Source organism: Parambassis ranga, chromosome 17 (assembly GCF_900634625.1).
Source record: "Parambassis ranga chromosome 17, fParRan2.1, whole genome shotgun sequence".
NCBI classification, from domain to species: Eukaryota; Metazoa; Chordata; class Actinopteri; family Ambassidae; genus Parambassis; species Parambassis ranga.
The window spans coordinates 8425088-8446673 of record NC_041037.1 but is presented as its reverse complement, the minus strand read 5'-3'; the positions used below and the strand labels follow the sequence as shown (position 1 = coordinate 8446673).

At 41.9% G+C, this 21586-nt stretch overlaps 2 protein-coding genes across 2 annotated transcripts in view; one reads left to right on the top strand and one right to left on the bottom strand.

Annotated features, from left to right (window-relative positions):
- Nucleotides 1-975: 975 nt before the first annotated feature.
- yes1 (YES proto-oncogene 1, Src family tyrosine kinase) lies at nucleotides 976-20772 on the top strand. The gene is made up of 12 exons (XM_028428373.1): nucleotides 976-1352; nucleotides 8662-8940; nucleotides 9807-9906; nucleotides 10929-11027; nucleotides 11927-12030; nucleotides 12330-12479; nucleotides 13452-13607; nucleotides 15310-15489; nucleotides 15626-15702; nucleotides 16425-16578; nucleotides 17283-17414; nucleotides 19096-20772. Exons 2-12 carry the CDS (start codon nucleotides 8670-8672, stop codon nucleotides 19302-19304), a joined length of 1632 nt encoding a protein of 543 aa, XP_028284174.1. The 5' UTR covers nucleotides 976-1352; nucleotides 8662-8669; the 3' UTR covers nucleotides 19305-20772.
- The window catches only part of clul1 (clusterin-like 1 (retinal)), a 9589-nt gene continuing 8711 nt past the window's right edge, over nucleotides 20709-21586 (bottom strand). Inside the window, exons 9-10 of the mRNA XM_028428374.1 lie at nucleotides 21340-21518; nucleotides 20709-21258 (exon numbers count right to left, since the gene is read on the bottom strand). Of these exons, the coding sequence (XP_028284175.1) occupies nucleotides 21243-21258; nucleotides 21340-21518 (195 nt within the window). The 3' untranslated portion in view covers nucleotides 20709-21242. The remainder of the gene's footprint in view (nucleotides 21259-21339; nucleotides 21519-21586) is intronic.

Below are 21586 nucleotides of genomic sequence, written 5' to 3'. Positions count from 1 at the left end.
GGTTCATTAAATACAGAAATCCTTTTGACCTTTATCAAACCTAGAGGGCGACAAACGCCTGCGCATTGTTAATAAGGTTCAAAGGTTAAAAGACACGATGCAGCACTACTCTTAATTCTTTATAGCTTGTTTTTACATACTGAAAGAGGATAACAGATGTAAACAGCGCTATTTTGATTTGGAGCCAGATGGTGGATTGTCGGCCATATTGGGCACACGGGAAAACCATTCAATAGGACGCGGTGTGGCGTTCATGTGCGATCGGAGATTATACAATCAACCGGCATCCGTGTAAATCTAACTAGCCTATAAAGGAAACAGAAACTCCGTGACAGAGACTTTTTATTTGTTCCGTGTTAGTAAATATTTTTAACCCAATTTTCTTTCAGAACGTCTGTATATACCCTTTCTCCCCTAATTTTATATAGCTACTACTGTATCACAAATTATATTACAACATATCTAAATAACAATAATGATAGTAATTAATGTAATTTTTAGTTATTTTTAAAGGCTGTCAGGCATTACGTAGCTCTGGTTCAGGTGATTTGCTGCACTTCTGTGCAGTTTAATATCTTTGGTGGGAGATAACCAGCTATAGCTCTGTGTAGTATGTTGTGTTTTGTGTCAGTGTTTGTATTAGCAGCTATTTGTATCTGTATACTGTGTAGGCTACTGTAGCTATAATTTCCCATTGCAGGACAAATAAAGGTTTTCTTAATGTTTTATTTAAAATTTTACAGGCCAAACAGTCAGTCGTTAGAATTATTGGTCAGATAAATCAATAAATCCATACATTATTCTTCCCAATGAAAGAGAGGGAATAGACTTTAGTTTAATTGTTCACAAATGTATAACTATAACTGGTCTACAGGTAAACACTGTAGATGAGGAGCAACCGCCTCGATTAGAGGTCGAAAATTGAATGTTCGAGTCTAATCTGCAGCCGTGAACGCACCATGATTCCTTCTTTGGCCTCGTCGGCTCCTCGGTACTAGTCCGGGCTATTGTTGTGTGTCTTTCGGGGCAACCCTGACCTATCAGCGGGCGGTGATTTCTGATATTTTTACTGTTTTTCTCCGCGCTAACTCCGCCATATTTAGCAGCCTTTGTGCTCCGGCGGCGCCTCCTCGCTGTTAAAGGAGAAAAGGGGGGGAACCCAGTGAAGGACTTTGGGCTGGTGAAGTAGTTAATCGGTATGGGACAGACGGAAGACTGAGATTCCACGTTAGATCCTGCTTGTGTCGGCTCTTTCCACTTCTTTGGATTGTCGACGTGAAAAAAAACGTGGGAGACACCAGATCACAGGACGCATGTAGCCGAAGAACAACACTGCTGAAGTCGCTTTTAAGGTAAGAACGGGCTCAGTAGAAGAAATAAAGTCACGTTTTGTGCTGGGAGGTGGAGTGAGCTGGGCCTTGTAGTGTCATGACACTTGGAGAAAGTTGGAAAATGAACAGGAGAGTGTCCTGGGCGAGTTACACTGTGACAATAATCAGGTTCATTGTTAATCCTGAGACATGTTTCCAGCTTTAGGGTCATTTTCTTGTATCATTCATTGGGTAAGAAATACAGCGAGGACAGGCTTCAAACTGTCCTGGAATAAGGTTGGATCGATGTGTTTATCCATGAAACAAACAAAAGAACAAACCAGAGTCAGCTCCTTTGTTGCCTGTAATGCTTTGATTATGTTTTGTGTTGGAGTTCCTTCTACGTTATAAAAGTTTAGCCTTCCTTTCTCTCTCTGCCTCACCCAGTCTCTGCCTGCTCACACACAACCAGCTGCTCTAGGCCTCAGCTGTAAAACACACACACACACACACACACACACACTGAATGATAACGTGTTGTAATTTCACTTCGTGCATGCTTCTATTGGAATGGTGCAGGTTTACTCCCCTGATTTACACACTCCAGTGAGCTGTGTGTAAAAAAATGCATGCTTGTGTTACATTCACTGTCTCTGTCTTATCAGTGTGCTTATATACTCGGGTGCCACAGTAATCCTACTCCATGGTAATCCTTATGTTAGTACAGCCCCAGTTGGTTGGACAGTTGTGTATCCTACACACACACACACACATACTCAGCTGGAAAGGAGAGGGATGTTGGCAGACGACTGAGTAGCACTAACAGGTGGTGCTGGCTGTAGTTCAGGCATCGGGGATCCTCACATACTCCTCAAGTGTTCTCATGGCCCAAATGAGACTCTACATTATCATTACAGTGTGCTGATTAGAAGCTTCCACCCTCTTGTGCCGCAAATGGAAAGGCCAAAGTCATGACTCGCTCAGCGAACTAAACAAATGTTTGTATTTTTCTGATGATGAGTGGAGAATGGTTAGATTTGAGATATTCACGCTCAAGTGAGATGTGGACACAGGGATCAGGAAGTGCTTTTTCTCTTTTATAGTGTGAAGATGGCTCTTTCTCTCTCCCAGCCTCACTCTAGCCATTGACAGACACAGCAGGTGGCCTCAATGGCATGAATGGATTCGGAAGGAAGTTCCTCTCTTTCTGTCCCCCCCTCTTCCTCCTCCTCCTCCTCCTCTTCGCCAGCCTCCTTCACTCACAGTGATTGGCAGAGATGGCTGGCTGCCCTGAAGATAAGACCAAGCTGTGCCTCAGAGAGTGTGCCAGAGCAGTTACTGTGTTATGCTTAAGTAATGGTTAGCAGCCGCCGGTACCTTCTCATCTTCCTATGATTGTGGTCGGAGTTACTTAGCAAATCAGTCAACTTGGCTTTTCAGACTAATGTGCTGGTTTTTATCTGTAGTCTTGATGTTTGCCAGAGCTGTGTCAAGACGTCTCAAAACACAGTCAGTGCAAAACAATGTAGCAACACTGGAAAAATGACAAACTAACTTCTACATGTGATTCATAACACTGTAAAAACTGTTTTCAAAACCAGCAACATTTTTAAATCTAACTCCCATCAGCCTAAACATTTGGCTACTAACAGTAAAAACCTATAAATAACCTGTAGTTTTCTGAAGCGCTGGTGTTGGTCCCTGTGATATGGCATCCGGATGATAAAAACATGGAGTAAACATGTTTGTTTCTTTTGTGAATTTCACCATTTAACACAGGAGTCTGTGGGGATTGAGTTGAGCCAGCCCCTAGAGGCTGCATGGTGAACTGCAGTTTTTAACACCTCAGCATTGGCTTCATGCCTCAGACCTGGAAGTTGCTGTTTGCATTTGGCCCATCCCGCTGCTGGTTGTGTAAATATGTTGTTCCCTCACCCTGTGCAGCAGAGCTGTAGCATGACTGTTACATTACTGCTCACTAAAACACCCTTCCACACCCACTGAGAGTGGGTGGATGTCCCAAACACTTAAATGGACCACCAGAACTACACATGTCCAAACATTTCTGGCTACTGTCCAGGTTTTGTGGTATAAAGGGCGACTACCACAAAACACTCTGAACCTCCTTCCAAATTCTGTCTTAAGAATCTGAACACTCAAGAAGAGAAGACCTGACACATTTTGGTTATTGGGATTTTAATACTTAATACTAACTTTATGCATGGCGTGCTGCTGTGGTGTCTGACTATACATTGTGCCAACAGAGTCTGCGTCATAGGACTGTGCCAAGTGTTCAAAGTTAAGGTTACAGAAGGTAATAGCTCAAGGGTCAGAGGGCCTTATGTGATTAGGTACTATGCTAACTAGGAGTTTTGTCATCAGCTCCTAGTTATTTTACTCTGTGTTTGTTTTTGAAACGGTACTATAAAGCTATCCTCTTGTGAGGTAGCCCATGGACTCTCCTCAGTATAAATACAGTTTGAAATGATGACATACAGTACGTGTTGGAAACTGTTTCTGTTGACTGTTGTTGCATGCCAGCTAGAGAAAAGGTTTCCTGCCTATATAGAGCTGCAGCATTGTTGCGTTGGGCCCTGTGGGAAGCAGCAGCCTGTGTCTGCTTAATCTGACATGGCATCACTGGCAGTCTGGCACTCAGCCTCACATGTCCCATGTCCTTGGAAGGAGTCTGGCTGAATAGTTTGAAGACATGCCAGTGTCTTTTGTAGACTTCTGTATGGTATGTCTGGGTTGAATTGAGTTACTCATAAATTTGTGAGGGAGTATGTGCATAAATGTCATTTGTTTTCTCGTTATATTCAGTGTACCTTTGTACATTTTAACAGGAAACCAACTGACTTAATTCATGACCAGGTAAATGGGTTTATGGGGGTCCCAGGTAACGGCTGTGACACCATGACTCATTTAAATTTCCCCCGTCTCTTGTGCCTTTGTTAATATCTCTTACAAGTCACTGCAGGGCCTGAAGTAAAACCTCTAAAAGACCACTATGCTGCAGTCACCCGATGCCTTTAAACTGCTAGATCTATGGAAACCACCCATCATTGGAACCTCCCCTGCAGGCCTTGTTTCTGAGCTGAACTAAAAAGCTTTAGGGTGGGACTTGCTGCTCTTTAGTCTAACTGAAAGTCGTAGTTACCTTCTGGTGAAACTATCAGGTAAACAAAAGACGAGGTGCCCCTATTTAAAAGAACTAGCAAGGCAGCAGAAACAAGACGAGGAACACTAGAGGAAAAAGGAGACATGAAAAGTTAAAAAGAGAAATGGTAAAGGAGTCAACTGCCTTTTTGTAGCATGTTAAATCTACATGTAATAAATGGGCACTAATTACTAAGTAAAGGGGCATAAATCAAGATAAACATAACCAGGTCAATTAAATACCCAGAGGATCATCAGACACACAACCAGCTCCCAAATGTCAGTCCTTAATAGATAACACAACTTTTACATGCAACATGCAATAGATAGAAGTGCATTGAAGTCAGATAACTGACCCACATCCCTGTATGAGCTGGAGGCACCCAAAGAATGACGCGTTTCTTTCAGCTAATCGTGTAACAGCCTCGTTTAGGAAGAGGACACAATAATCTGCCTGTGATTTAATTTGCCGTGAGCTTGATTTGAGCCGTCATTAGTTTTGGTAGATTTGTCTCACGAGGGGGGGGGGAATACACTGGTGGTAGTTGCTGCACAATTCTCATTCTTTTCACAAAGCTGCATGTTGCAGAGCATTTTGTTTTCTGTAGTCATACCAGCTGTGATTTTAAATTCTTGTCAGTCAATGCATTACTGTGAACACTTTGATGGATTGTTGGCCTTTTGGGCTTCATTGTAACAGTCTCTGCCCTTATTAGCATTTGTGCTGCATGCATAGTGTGGCATGCATGTGTATGTGATTGTATAGTTCAGGGGTTGAGTGTGACGCGCTCTGTGGGGGAGCACCACAAGATACTTTTACTTTATCCATAACAAAAGATGGATGTAAATGACAAAAGGGGAAAGGAGAAGCCTTTCTTCTGTGGCACTAAATGGGGAGAGGTGAGCTCTTTTGCTCAGACCTTTGTGTGGGGATGTGTTTTTTTTTCTTTTACCTTAACAGAAGATTCAAAGTTAGTTGACACCTTAATTTGTACACAACTTCCTTTTGAGAAAAACCAGGTACACTTTTAACATAAGAATATAGGCTCTTTTTTTCCTGCTTTGTTAAATCCAACCTCATGAAAACAAAACCTTAAACTATGACTGTGTGTTAGATATATATTAGAGGGGGGTAACTTTTTATATTCTACTGTCAGGTAACTACAGAGTAAATGTTCTTAGAATCTTCTTTGGTGTCATGTTTACATTGCTGTACTATGAGTAATATATGAGTAATGTGCCTCTTCCCAAGGAAGGCAACAAACACAACTTTGTGGGATTTCTCTAGTAGACTCTAGTTGTCCTTATAATGTTCTGTTGTTTAAACCAGATTCTAAAATGAAAGCTGTTGAACCAGTTTCAATGCAGCAGATCATGTCCGCTCACTCAGGCGTGAGGTGTACAATGGTTCAAAGGTTGTCCATAATAAAGGAAAGGAGGGTATATTTTTTTAACCATATTGTTAACTTTGGCAATGAAAAGAATCCTTAACAGAAAGAGCCTTATCTCACAGTCAATATCCTACAGTTCATGTATGTATTAGCTCCAGCCAGTAGTAGAGGATTTGAAGTGTAGATATCCTCAATAGCCACAATGTTTCTGCTTCCTTTCGGGAGGGCTGTTAGTTTGTGCTAGCATTAGCTTGAAGGTCAGGCACCAAGTGTTTTGGATATTTTGGACAATGCACTGGTTGACACATGTGATGGCTGTGTTTGTGTTGGTTTCTGCTCTGGTACTCTGACTTCTGCTGGATTTTAAGATTAACAAACCAGCACAGCAAGTGTCATCAATGAATGTGACAATTCATTGAAATTGTGCTCAGGCCATAATTTGTGGACTAGTGTTCATGATTTGGACTGATGATTTTATTGACCCTTGTTTTGATGTATGCTCTTCTTGCGCATCAGAGTTGTGTTCCCTCTGTCATTTATGACGTGTTAATCTCTATCTATCCTGTTGTCTGTTTCTGCTTCCACAGCATTAGCTTTCAATCAATACTGTTTGACCAGTGGGAGCGATGTCGATACACCATCCATCTCATATGAATAGATCTGTTGAGTGTTTGCCCTCATTAGGTTCTGTTGCAGTCCTTCACAGTCCAAGGCTGCACTTTACTGAATCCTTCTTTTCACCCAAAGTAGGAAATCATGGTTCCAACAAACTGTGCACCTCATGTCTGTCACGTTTGTTTGTTAATGCTGATTATGTTCTTTGACTTGATTTCTAGATGACTCACAGGGTTAACAGGCCTCCTGTTGTGGGTGGATACGGTGTAGGTTTTACATTTGATATTTGCTCTGAGCATCTTTATGATCGGGCCATCTGTGTTGTGCTGCATATTCCCCCCACAGTCACAGTCAGTCTGCCATTTCCTGCATGTTAGTGAGCACATGTTCATTTATCCATTCACACACAGTGATAAGCACAAGTTTGCAGCACAGATAAGGCTCGTTGACTCTTATTGGATGCTTCTTACTTTACAGGAATTTGATAATGCCACCTTCACTCAAACTCTACCTGCCTTGGAAACGTTTAGTAGCATTACATACTAATTCTATCCCTCTCTGAGCCCGTGCATGTAGCTGAACCTCCAGCGTTATTCCACTCATATCACAGTCATTCACACACGAAAAGTAACTTTACTCAAAACCTTCATAACACCTTCATCTTCATAACAGAGATACAGGAGAGTATAGCACATTAAAAGAGTATGCAATCTTTTTTTCTTCTCTTTTATTTAATACACCTATAAGTGTGTTCCCATGGTTACAGAGACATAATTAGAATGTGGGTTTTGTGATTTGGAAAGCTCTGATTAAGCAGCTTATAAGATAGACACAGTGGACTGTGTGATCATGTTACTGAACAACACAGCTGATCTTCTACAGAAACCTTCTGGTTATTTGACAAAGTCATGTGAAAGCAATTACTTACACTTAAATACACATCACATAGTTTAGAGACAAACGTTGGAAATCTTGAGACTTTTGGACTTTTTTGGCAAATATAAGGGCCAAACAGTGAAATAATCACTTTACTACTTGCATGTTATTCTCCTAAAGAATCATTTATTGGGTTGATCAATACAGCTGTAGGTCACGTATTCATCAAATTCACACAGTTAATAAATCATCAAAACAAAATGTTATCTATGATATGAGTCTGTTTGTATATAATGGTTGCATGGTTCAGTTCTGTCACTGGTGTCCCTTTTATGTATCAGTCTTTAACACTGACCCTGTTGGCCACCGGAGCATAGAAAGCAGTCACCTCCTGTATTCTGCTGCAGCAGCACACACCTCTGTTGCTCCGTTACAAATACCAGTGTGACCTGTCACTGACAGGCACTTGAAACTATGATGCAACGTTCATAAATTCCAGGATGTGAGTCACTGACTCGCGTTCGTGTGTTGTTTTATTTAGTAGATGTACAAATAATTTGACAAACAGGCTAAAGGTCAAAGAAATGGAGCAAAGTGTGCTGTCGGTTAGTGGTACTACACAGGACCTGAAAGCGCTCGGTACTGTGATCATACTGGTGATGTAGACTGGCAAAAAGATCCTCCATATTATCACGACACTCGCATATGGTGCACGGAAAAGACATCAGGTGAACTCTTCTGTTGCATGTGTATTTGGCACGCTTGTGCTGTGGACAGTCTGGCCGGATGACAAAATGTGCCGTGTAATTCCCTGAAGACGTACTTGTGCACGAACTTCGAATACACGATATAAACATTTTACCTTTTTCCTACCTCTTTTTGTTTATCTTTTTTGTTTATGGAGGTCCTTTGCTCTTAGAACTTGTAGCATAGGAATCTCTCACACACTCACCGGGTGTCATATATCAGTAAGCTCAGGAGCGAAAGGCACCAGCTCTTAATGCCAAAGGGCTTTTTTTCTCCTTTCATATCTGTGTCAGCTTAGTGAGGTCTCCGTGGAGAGTTGGCCATGGGCTGTAATAGTTTTAGCTGTGCTGCCTTGATGGGTTTTGTTGGAACTTGTGAAGTCATGTGAGGTCACCGTTTGGCTCAAGTTATGCCCTAAACCGCCAAAATGCTTTAGGCATAGTCTGTACAGTGTAATTGTTTCTCTGCTCTTGTGACAAAGCATCATGTTGGCATCTATGTTTAGTAAAAAATGTACATTTTCATAAGCTGACCCTCAGATCTTCCCTCCCTCTTCTCTGCAGACTTGAAGATGGGTTGCGTCAGGAGTAAAGAGGACAAAGGCCCGGCACTGAAGTACAGACCCGATAACACAAATGCCACATCCATCTCCCAAATGGGCCCTTATGGGCCGGACCCCACCCTGATGGGTCATTCACCAGCTATGAAGACACACAACAACAGCCACACTGCCGGCCTCACGCCTTTTGGTGGAGCATCTTCAGTAATGACGCCCTTCGGCGGAGCCTCCACCTCCTTCACCTCGGTGGCTGTGAGCAGTCCCTTCCCCAGTGTCATCACAGGTTTGTGGATTTTGTATTAAAATGCATTTATAACTCTGAGTTTGAAACATTCATGTAAATCCAGCTCAAACTCTCCAGTGTTTCTTCTTTTTATTCTATTGTTCTTATATGAAAAACGGTGTACAACTTTAGAACAAACTCCGTTAAACATTTGTTATGCAGAGGACGTTATGAGCAGCAGATGTTAATGCAAATTAGACATTTGAGTCAGCCCGAACATCAAGGCTGAACAGAAACCCAAAATAGGTCTATAATATGGGAAGCGGTGCAGCAGGCATGGTCTCTCCACAGCCAAAGAAAACAATTACATGCACTGAATTCAATGGCTTTAGTCATGCATGCTAAAAGTTTTCATTCCCAACAATAGATTGACTTTTTGATAAAGAATGTGACGGTAATGAAAATGACTCCTGGTGACATGAGACATCATCAGTGATTGGAGGGATAAATTATGCTGTAAACATGCACAACAAAGAACCATGCTTCCTCTCAAAACACACAGGGTGGGTAATCTGGCCTGAGACACTGCTGGAGATCTAATCCTGCACGTTCCATTTTCCCCACAAGATAAACACATCACGTCCTTCTGAATTCTGTCATTTATCTACCAAAAAAAACATAGGACATTCATTGGAGTCATTGAGTTTGAGAACAGAAGGAATCCTTTATTATGTGATAAGTTCTTAAAAATGTTACCTTTATTTTTAAATTAACCACAGGAAGTGGGACATTTCAAAAGAAAATAGTTTGTTGTGGTATTAACATGTTTATTAATAGAATGAACCTTTGAATCAAATAACATTTCTTGTCATTTTTTTAGTCATTTAGCTGTGCACACAGCTCAGGATTTTTTTTTCTGCTTTTAGGTGGCGTAACATTTTTTGTGGCTCTGTACGACTACGAGGCGAGGACGTCGGATGATCTGTCGTTTAAAAAGGGGGATCGCTTCCAGATTATCAACAACACGTGAGTACATTTGTTTTTTTATATACTGGCAAACTGCTGTGTGAGTATGGGCGGTGCACATGAGCGTGTGTGTGTGTGTTTAATCCCTCATTGTATTCAGGCCTGATATTAAGGCTGAGGTCTGTCTGGGTTAATGGGTTCCTCTAATGGGCCATCTGTTTAGTTGCCATCGGTTTTCTCCCACCATAAATCATTCCTCCTGTGTAAGGGATCAAATTTGAGTTGGTTTGTAAAACAGGCCTTTCCTCATTTAGAAAAACTCACGGAATAATTGTATGTAAGTATCAATATATCTGTGGATGCTCTCCTTCATCATAGTCATTTCCAAGCGTTAAATCAAGGCAACAATCCTTGAGTCCAGTTGCCTCGATTTAACTCTTGGAATTGTATGTAAGGTCAAACTCAGAATATTGTGGAATTTGTTTACATTCACACCAAAAGCATCAGTTTTAACAACAATGTACATCATTTATAAAAACCAGGCATCATCTAATCTGAGGGAGAAAAAACATTTTTCAGTTCTTCCAGTCATACCTGCTGCTGTAGCCTCATTTCCCCCCAACATGTGCTCAGGTGTAAAAATGGGCAGAGCTCCAAACCCTATTCCTCTCATTCATCACTTCACATCCCGCCACTGTCTGCTCACGCTGCTTGTGCGGTGTTGATACTGCCACCTGCTTGCAGAAAAGAGGTGGAGGGCGGACAGATTGTCTAAAGTTTTTAAAAAACGCCACAGAGCAGACTCTCAGTGTCTCAATTCCTCACATATTACACTTTAAATTTCTTGGCATATTGTGAGGATTCTCTCGCTGTCAATGATACAAATCTCACCTGGTAAACATGTCATATTGGACTTGTGTGCTGTATTGCATGCCTGCATGATAACGTGTAACAGCTGTGATGCTTTTCTTTTTGTGTTTTTTTTTGTTCCACCAATTCAGAGCTTGTATTTTGTGTATTCGGTCATGATTCTGTGTTTCTGTGATTTGTTTTTGATTTCCAATTCACATCTCTGTCTTCAGGGAAGGCGACTGGTGGGAGGCGCGCTCCATCAACACCGGACAGAAAGGTTACATCCCCAGTAACTACGTGGCTCCGGCTGACTCCATACAGGCTGAAGAGTGAGAATTTAAATCTTTTTTGTTTCTCCCCCTTGTTAGTTTTCTAGTTCTTATTCTGCTCAGTGACTTCTCTGATTAAGACAAAATGCTGCCGCTGCGGGTACAGACCCATGGTGTATGCATGAAACCTTGTACTGTCGCAGAAAGGCCGGTGGCGCTCTCATTGCAGTTTATCCGGTGAGATAGAAACGTTGAGGGAACTGTGCTGCTTTTACACAGTTTTGGCCTGGTTTCTCTTTGGCTGACAGCCATTTCTATTAAAGCAGGACGTTCAAGCTACTCAACAAAGACACACACACTAACGCACACTAACACACAAAGGGTGAGGCAGACAGATAACTGTGCCTTTAGTGCGTGCATGCTATCGACAGTTTGGGAGATTTCTCGTTACTCTGGAAAAACAGAGGCATGTGAGGTGAGACAGCGCGGGTTAAACATGACTGGACTTGCTGGGATGTCTTGACGTAGGCGGTGTTCTCTTTTCAAAGAGAGAAGAGACGTTGGATTGTTTACAGCTGGCAGCTAATGTTTTTCTTATTTATAGTAATGAATGTTTTTTAGAAGCTCTTATATATAATGAAACAAACTGAAGACATGCTGCCCAAAGTAAAGTTAATAAGTAGCTCTAATGATAGCAGAGTGGGCTACATTATTTAGACCCAAATTAGATTTTATGATATTTAGCTGACTTTGAAGGTAACAACAGAAGAACCACATAAAATGCCTGATGTTAAATGTCAGCTCAGAAGCATCAAATATATTTCATTACCCAGATGTTTAACTTATGTTGGGTGCATATCTAAATATCCCATTACAATGACGACACTCCTGCTATATGTAATCCTACTGTGGTGGAGCTGCCCCTGTGACTGACTGTTGGACTATCTCTCCTCTGGCAGGTGGTACTTTGGTAAAATGGGCCGCAAAGACGCAGAGCGCCTCTTACTGCTTCCAGGGAACCAGCGGGGCACATTTTTGGTACGAGAGAGTGAGACGACAAAAGGTACAACAACATGATGTCTCCTGATAATTGTATTGTTTTCTAACTTGTAGCGTACCCAAAGTAAGGTCAAATACATGTTGAATAACATTCCTGTCACATTCTGGAAGTTGTTTGGTACTAGACTCTGTGGCTTTTTTAGACCTCAGTTAGCGTGATTGTTGTTTTTTTTTTTTTTCTGCCAAAATGAATTTCAATAAATGTCAACACACCGCGGGTTGATTCTGACAGTCTGTATGCCGTCTTCGCTTCCTTTGTTGTCACACAAAGAACATCTAACCTTCATTTCTGTGAATGTTTAGGTGCCTACTCTCTATCTATCCGTGACTGGGATGATGTGAAGGGAGACAACGTCAAACACTACAAGGTCCGCAAGCTGGACAACGGTGGTTATTACATCACCACACGAGCCCAGTTTGAGATGCTACAGAAGCTGGTGAAGCACTACACAGGTATGCATCCCGTCATCACGACGCACATCTTATTCTCATGCTGGTGGCATTTGCACAAATTGTTGTTTACAACAGCACAGATCTCCAAGGTCAGGCAAACTCATATTTTATAAACCGCCATGGTGTAATTTGGACAAACTTGTTTGTTACAGTCACAGCAGGGTGCTCTTGTCTCTTTTTGAAATGGTTTTTGCATTGTAAGTAGCCCCTGCTCCCTGCTGCGGCTTCATGTTATTTTCAGCCAGTGAATTCAGCACTCACAGCGGAAAATGTATTATTCAGCTGCAGATCTCTTGCTCTGATATGTGTTGAATATGTATGTGTGTTAGAGAGGCTTTTTTTTCTGGATTCTAGATAGCCCGAGCTGGTCCGGTCACAGCTCAGTAATCACCACAGAACCCCCCCCCCCCCAAAAAAAAATACATGTGAGCCTTAAGCCAAAAGCAGCTGGAATACAAAAATGCTGTAATCTACATAATATCTATAATCAGGCAGCTGTCCCTAAAAGTCCCCATACAGTGGGACATACAGTATGTGGACACAGGAGGAGAAAAAGTTACAAACCAGCGGATGTTTTTACATCTTTAACATTTGTTTTCTGGTCTTGTGTTGTCCTCCCCTGTTTTACTTCCACATCACTCATGTAATTCACTCACTGCTGTGTTCTTTATAATTGATGAGTGCTGTCGAGTTAAAGCGCTGCACTCCTCTGTATGCCTCTAAGCAGAGCCTTTTGATCTGCAGGCAGAAGGCAGTAATAAGTGAAAGGTCCAGCAGAAAAACATGGACACGTCTTACCTGTCCTGTGGTCAAATAAAAGCAGACGGTTTTCTGTTGTTTCTCCCATTCTGTGTGCAGCATTCAAACAGGATCAGGCCGTTTGTGCTGCTGTTGTGTTTAAAACTGATAAAACAGTACCTTGTTAACATACAAGTTCTTAATTTTCTGTCCTGTTTTTTTCCTTCTCTGCAGAGCATGCGGATGGTCTGTGCTACAGGCTGACAACTGTGTGTCCCACAGTAAAGCCACAGACTCAGGGACTGGCTAAAGATGCTTGGGAAATCCCGCGAGAGTCCCTCCGACTGGAGGTCAAACTCGGGCAGGGCTGCTTTGGAGAAGTCTGGATGGGTAAGAGACCATGACCGAAACTGTTTTTTGAATGAACGTTAGGCCCAAGAGCCCACTACTTAAAATGTTTTTGGTTAATTTTGTTGTGCAATGGTGCACTTGAATGCGGCATTGAAAAATTCATTTGCTGCCTCTGGAAATAAGTGGTTTAAGAATGATGGTTTTAGAAGAAGAAGAGACAGGAAACAGCTGTTCTGAGCACACAGAGTGAGGGATAAATGTAGCTTGCCTGACTGAAAACCTGCTAGTTGTGGTTTTACAAGAGGTTTGATGCTGGAAGTATTTCCTGCCCCTGGAGTAATAGCTTTTCAGCAATACAAGCAAACAAAGAGCTGGAAACCTCAGAGTTGATGGGAAGCTGATCATTAAAATGGTTTGTGAATCAATAGATTCAAGATTCAAGAATTTTTTTGTCGAATGCACAGCACTTTACAGTCACTTCACATGACTTTGTACAACTAAACTAAGATAAAAAAACAGTAGACTTATTTTAGGCATAAGAATAAAATAAAATAAGCAAAATGTGCAGTTCTGTGAGAAAATAAAATACCGTAAACAAAGTCAATGTCCGGAGCTCCTCGCAAACACATGGGGTGCCATGACGCAATGTATTATGCAGTTTATATTTCTATTTCTATTTCTATTTTCTTTATCAGATGTAGATGCGTTAGTCCTCCATCACTACATCCAGCTGTTTTGCAGACATGCAGTACTTCCTGAGTCGACAATAGACATAAATAAACACACTGTGTAGTACTGATGTTTGACTCTCATCATAAATTAGTAAAGAATACAAACAGCTTTTGAACGTACTTACACAGCCATTAGGACTAACATACAGAGGGAAACATTGTTTCTACATAATTTATAACTAATGTAAATTTAATGTAAAGGAATATAAAGCAGTTAGTCCACTTATAGAATGGTTTATATTTCACATAGAAGAGGAGTGTGCCTGTCCTGCTGCCACACTGGCCCACATACTGATGTAAATGCTGATTACCGATGGCGCACACATGCACACACAGACACACACAGCTTAGTAATCACAGGTCACTTCCTACGCTTTATTTCTCTGGCCTGCATGTGAGACGGGGACCTTTCAGTGAACACCATGCTCCTCTTTCATCACTCAGTCTTTCATTAAAGCTTGGCCTGCAGCAAGCCTCGACCTGCAAGCCTCCCCTGTGCAATCCCAGGAATCCCTCTCCGTCTTCTCCCTGCTCAGCTACAACTTTTCACAGAGTGTCTTCTCAGCCTGTGTTGTGTAACACTTTGTCTTTTCTGGTCTTTGCTATGCTTGTTATTATTATTAGATATTATCTTTGCCCCAATTTGTCCATCAGTTGTGTAGAATTTGTTCAGTATGATTCATTCATGAAGGTCAGCCTTAATGACGGAAGCAGTGGATCTCCTGCCTCAGCTCATTGTATGTAAGCAGGGCGTGAGTAAGTGGCTCTGGACCAGGAAGTGGCTGATTATTCAAGCTGTCACGTCCGTCCTCCCCTGAGCTGCTCTCTTTACATGTGGGAATGCTGTCAGAGATCAGCAGCATGATGGCCGATTGTAGGATTTCAGTCACTTACAAGGAGTCATAAATGTGTCTGTTAGTCTTTTGGACATCAAGATTTGGTCACTGAATATGTCGTAAATATCTATAATTGAATTTTTAACACTTGTTTTTATATCAATATTTCTTCAGGCACATGGAACGGTACCACTAAGGTGGCGATCAAGACTCTGAAGCCAGGCACGATGTCACCAGAGGCTTTCCTGCAGGAGGCTCAGATCATGAAAAAGCTGAGACACGACAAACTGGTGCCTCTCTATGCCGTGGTGTCAGAGGAACCCATCTTTATTGTTACAGAGTTCATGGGCAAAGGTGAGGACAGCTTATTTTTACCACTGAGACCTCCTTTTCGTGGTCATTAAACCATAACCAATTATTACATGAACTATTGAGGCAAGCGATGCTGCACAGACACTTGTATTGATTGTGCCCTTCTGAATGTCTACAGGTAGCTTACTGGACTTCCTGAAAGAGGGAGATGGAAAGTACCTGAAGCTGCCCCAGCTGGTGGATATGGCCTCACAGGTAGGATCAACATGCTCCCTTCGTCTCTTACCTGCCCAGCTGCTGTTCAAACTTTGTCTGAGGGAAGATTAATCACACATCAGCAACAAAGCAAAGAAAGCTCCATATGGGCAAGTTTCCAGACGGGTGTTTGTGGGTGTGTGGAATTCAAATATTCAGACCGAGTGAAGAAGACCTCGAGTTTGTTTTCTATGGATGTTTGTTTTCTGGATGCCATATTTATTTAATTCTGCCCTCGCCTCTTGTTCTCTTCCTCATCACCGCTGTGTGTGCCTCTTCTCATTCTCCACCACTTAACTGCCTGTAGCACTTAAACAGCGCTCACCAGAGGCCACTTTAGCTCACTGGTCCAGTCACCTACTGTGATCTGCTCTTAATTCGTCCCTCCGTGCTCTCGGGCTCCCTGTTCTCTCTACTCAGTGGAGTGGAAAAGTGTTTGAGAATTAGTCTGGCACGAGCTGAAGCCCAGAGACGCCTCAGAGGGAGTTGACAGTCGGTGTGAGGAGGTGCTGGGAAGCTGTGTTGACGATTTGTCTGATTGTTTTCACTGTCACAGCTGCAGATACCGTACTCTCCGGTTTTACTTCACTTTGTGGAACTAGGTCAAATGTTTTCAATACTACATATTTTCTGCTTTCTAAGAGTGTTAATTTGCATCCTAATGCCGCTCTCTGTTTGCTCACCCCTCCTCCCTTCTATTTTCCCTGCCTGCACCGTCCCAGATCGCAGACGGCATGGCCTTCATCGAGAGAATGAACTACATCCACAGGGACCTAAGAGCTGCCAACATTCTGGTGGCTGATAACCTGGTGTGTAAGATCGCAGACTTTGGCCTGGCACGGCTCATCGAGGACAACGAGTACACTGCCAGACAAGGTGTGTGCAAAAAGCGGTTTTTGTGTGGAACTCTACAGGCTATAAATAGAGAACAGATTAAACCCCCTTTAAAACCTGGAGCCTATCCGATGCCAACTCAACTTGTCAGCTTCAATTTTGAATGAAGTCTGTTAAAGTCACAAGGGCACTCGTTCTAGTACTATTAACTTATTCCTGCATGAGATTACAAATCAAATCAAATCAAAGAACTTTATTTGTCCCACGGGGGGTAATTCAATTATTAACACCAAGAAAGATTAGCAGGCCCCTGAGGACATGTACAGGCTTTTGACAAAGTTGGACTTTAATGAAAAAGGGGCATCCAGGTGCAGAGGGACTCTTTTACTATTAGACTGAAGAAAATAGTCGGAGTGGAAAAAAAACACCTTAAAGGGAAACTCATTGTTTGCAGCCTCACTGCTGGATGTTGTCTAATTGTTGAGCTAATTGTTCCCTACTGTAATTAAAGCACATGCTTCTATAATACATTCTGTTAGCTTATTTATATATATATATATATCACATACCGCTGTCTGGTTTCAGATGTGATGTGTTTATTTCACCTTTTCCTGACATTTTAAAGTCTGAACTATTCATTGATTCACTGTGAAAATAGTCAGCCGATCGATCAGTGATGAAATTGACTGTTAGTGTAAAACCCAGACATATTGATAATTTCTCCTATCCTCTCTTTTTTTTGCCAGGTGCTAAATTTCCCATCAAGTGGACGGCACCTGAAGCTGCATTATACGGCCGTTTTACAATCAAATCAGACGTCTGGTCGTTTGGTATACTACTGACTGAACTGGTGACCAAGGGCAGAGTGCCATACCCAGGTAAGAAATAAGAAGATGTGACCATTGTGTTTGTGTATAAGGTCTGGTATTGTCTGTACAGAATAAAGCAGGTAAAGCTCGTTCAGTATTCCACCATGTTGCTCTAAATCTTGGATCATGCTCAGCATTAATTTCTCACAGATCAGAACAGAAATGCACGTAGGTGATGTGAGTCAACACAGGTGTCCACTGTCTCATCAGTCCAGGGGAAAGTACACCTCTGCTCCTGATAATAGTCTGCCACCTCATTTCTGCCCCCTGCAGGACTGAGTGTTTTTGACTGGCGCTGCTTACAGAGTGCACCATATGGCACACTTAACCACCATCTCTCGTAGAGGGCCATCTGGCTTATGCGGCCAGTGCAAATAATTCAGTGTAATCAATTCACCCCAGAGATGCAGATTCTGGAGGCTGAACCCTCTCGTTCCCTCTCTTCTCTCGGGTGTATCAAGCTGCATCTACATGGACATGCAGCATTTATTTTATTCTATTTCAGCTTGGTTGCACATACTGTAGATATTAATACACCTCCTCAGACAGGCATGTTCTTAGAGCTGCGGTTGTCAGACATAAGACCTAAATCACGTTAACACCTCGGCGTCCAGCATACCACTGCCACCATACCCTGGTGTCAGCAGTTGCTCTGGGCCTTTCCTCTCTTCAAGTGTGAGATAATATGATCCCCATTCTCCCACAGAGAGAGAGAGAGACGCAGGGGTGGTGGGGGGATGTGGTTGCGTCCATACCACTGACTCTGTGTCATAACCTCTTTTAGCTGCAGTTGAGCTCCCATGGGGCTGCGCTGTGTCACAGAGTTCAGGATCTCTGTCTTCCTGTCTTGGGAAGAAATCCTTGACTCTGGTGCTGTAGCAGGAAGTAGAGATGAAGCTGTTTTTGTTTGAAATCGATTTCCCTTCATGAGTAAGAATGTGTTCAGTTTTGACACCTGCACATCTTTTTTTTTTATCAAACAGTATTTCTACAAACTGCAGTGTACTGACTACAGAACTGACTGGAAATAATGAGCCACTGTCAGATTTTCACTCCAACTGTCACCTGCATGACAGCAGCACTGTCTACAGTTTCAGACTCTTCAAAACTTTCTTGGCAAAATGTCTTGAATAAGGGTTCGTCATTTGTCTGACACTGACCCACACAGAACTGTTGTCATATTGACAGGAGGTTCAACATACATTAGTCCACAGAGAGGTTAAGTTTCCCCCAAAACATCTGTCTCTAGCCATCTCCTCTTCTTCTTCTGTGTTAAGATTCACTACATTCAGGCTGCCAGGCTGAAGTGAGTCAAATCTGATTTATTTTCGATGATGTGACTCACAAAATCTGGCTGCCAATCCTGATTTTTGAATCGGCCTTCAGTCATTTCAGGAAGTGGTGCTAAATCGGATCTGATTTTGTGGCCATGTGACATGAAGGTGATCCAACAGGATGGACAAATGGGATGTAGCTAAATCAGAGTTTAATAGTTTGGCTTGTAATGTGAAGCTAACCTTTGAGGTGCTTAGGCAGCATGCTTACTGTAGCCATTTGGCAATAATGCAATGTAATCTGATCACCTAGAACACATGTAACAGAATAAATAAATAAGTAAAGCACTTTGTAAGTCTGCTCTATATTCAGTAAGTGACCTTCGTTTATCTTTCTGTGTCGTTGTGTTTTTTAGGTATGGTGAACCGGGAGGTGCTTGAGCAGGTAGAACGAGGTTACCGCATGCCCTGCCCACAGGGCTGCCCAGAGTCCCTCCATGAGATGATGAGACAGTGCTGGAAGAAGGAGCCAGATGAAAGACCGACCTTTGAATACATCCAGTCCTTCTTAGAAGACTACTTCACAGCCACAGAGCCACAGTACCAGCCAGGAGACAACCTCTAGTGTGGTTGATTGTGCCTGAACTCTGGCACACTGAGGTACATCAACGGAGATCAAAACTTGGAACAACAGAGACATTCAGCACAGCTACACAGGCTTTGCTGAAGCTGCAGAGACAGAGGTTTTACAAACTGGTCCACAATGATGCTGGCATACCTGAATAGTTTTCTGGAGTAGAGCTTTGTCCCTTGTGTACCTGGGGACCAAATATTTGGAGAAGATCCCGCTGTGCAGATGGGTGCTGGTATGCTGAGGTCTTGGAACTCTGCTAATCAGAATAATCCATATGGGCTGGCCACAACACTGTGATCAAAAAGAGTGGGATTTCAAATTAATGGCTACTTGCAGATGCGTAGTTTTTTTTTTTTTTACTTTTTTAATTTTTAATAAGTCCCCTCCCATTTCCCAGTCTTTGATATCAGAGTCCAGATCTTTTATATGTACATGACTTTGGTTTGAACATGTAGGTCGGTGAGTATGTTTTATTTTTTTTTAAGTGACCAACAACTGTGGTTGAATTGTATGTGCAGTGACTGTAAAGCTTTGATGGAGAGATTTAATGAGAAAGGTGCAAGAATGTACTGAGAGTTTGGAGCCGATGTACATACAGTATGTACAGGAGATGTATTTCTGCAGGTGTGATCAGGTGGACGATTGAGAATAAGTTTTGTACGATTGTTTTTAACTCGGTCTTTTGAATGGCAGATTATTTTTGTTTTCATTTAATCGGGGACTTGAAATCATACAGAGGTATTTTGATAATTTACAAAGTGCAAACAGTTTTTTCCGATTAACATTTTATAAATGTTTAGAAATTGCAGCTGTGAATATTAAGAAAGTTCATCGTGTCTTTTTTGTGGCGCACAGCTCTGACTGCTCTCTGAACATGAATCTTTCTCTTTATGTTGCACACATCCACACAATTAAAGGTTAGGCATTAATAGATGGTACGGGAGTTTGTTTACAGCATTTGTCTCTATTCTCAGTAAAAAATAACAATCTACAACTAAACAAGCCTGCTCATTTCTGCATTGTGTCAAAATCTAAAACTTCTACAAGTTTTTAAACAAGACCCCAAAATCAATTTTGTTTTATTCTTCTCCTCGTTTTGGTGATATCAGCCGTAGAGATTTCTGAGATGATGCTTGTAGTGATCAAAGTACTCCAGATGAACATGTGGTTAAGACAGAACTCTCCAAAGTTCTGCATCAAAAAATCTCAGCGGGCCTGCCGGTGACTTGAAGATTTAAATTTGAGGTCAAATGTCCCTTGAATGAAATATCACAAAGTGTTTGTGTTTATAGAACTTCCTTTATTATTTCTATCTTAGCGGCGCAGATGACTTTACTACAACCAGACATGTTGCACAGACTACAACATACATGTCACCAGTCATTCTCAGAGGTATTTCCAGTGTGTGTGTGAGAGAGAATTTGAGATGATTCAATATAAAAAATTTTTTTTTAATTCACTCACAAGAATGTGATCGTTCCTTAAATAAATAAATAAATAAACAAACAAAGGGGACTGGCTGTGAGGACATAGATGATAATAAAATAATAAGAACTAATATGATTTTGTACAGGAAAAAAATAAAAGCTTTACTCTAAGGTTTCCTTCAGTGCTGTGTTCTTGACAAGTCAGAGAGAAGCTTTGGAGGACGACAACGTTTTTATTTATGTGTTACCAACAGGTAAGAAAGTTACTACTTTATACATTCAGTAAATGGCAATAACTGCTATTGTTTGATTTTTAGCATGTTTACATTTCAGTAACATGATAATCTACTTCAATCCAAGAGTAGGATCCAGGCAGCTGACTCACAGCATACACCTGATTCCATTGTCCTGGATTCTAAACTCTTTTCCTGGATGAGCGACAGACTTTACAGACACAGTCTAGTTCAGAAAGAAGTACTGAAGAAAAAAAGACACTGTGTATTTACTCGTCCTCAACCCTGTAAATAAAGAGAGAATGTGTCATTTCTACCATCTAAAATGTGCAAACAATTTACAGGAAATGTGTGGAGTGTTCTCACCTGACCATGTCCTTGTATTTGTCCAGAGCCTCCTGGGCAACATACTGGATGAACGCTGGGTCCTGCAGCTCCAGCTCACCGGGAACAGAGAGGATGATTGAAGGAGAGTTCAGGATGGTCACTTCCACTTTGTTTTCAGTCACAGACACGTTTTGTTCATCGTAGTGCTCTGCTGCCACCTGGAGAGCAGAAAGGGTAATACACCGACCCCTGCCATTGGTTTAGCTCAAAGGGCATGTACATATGT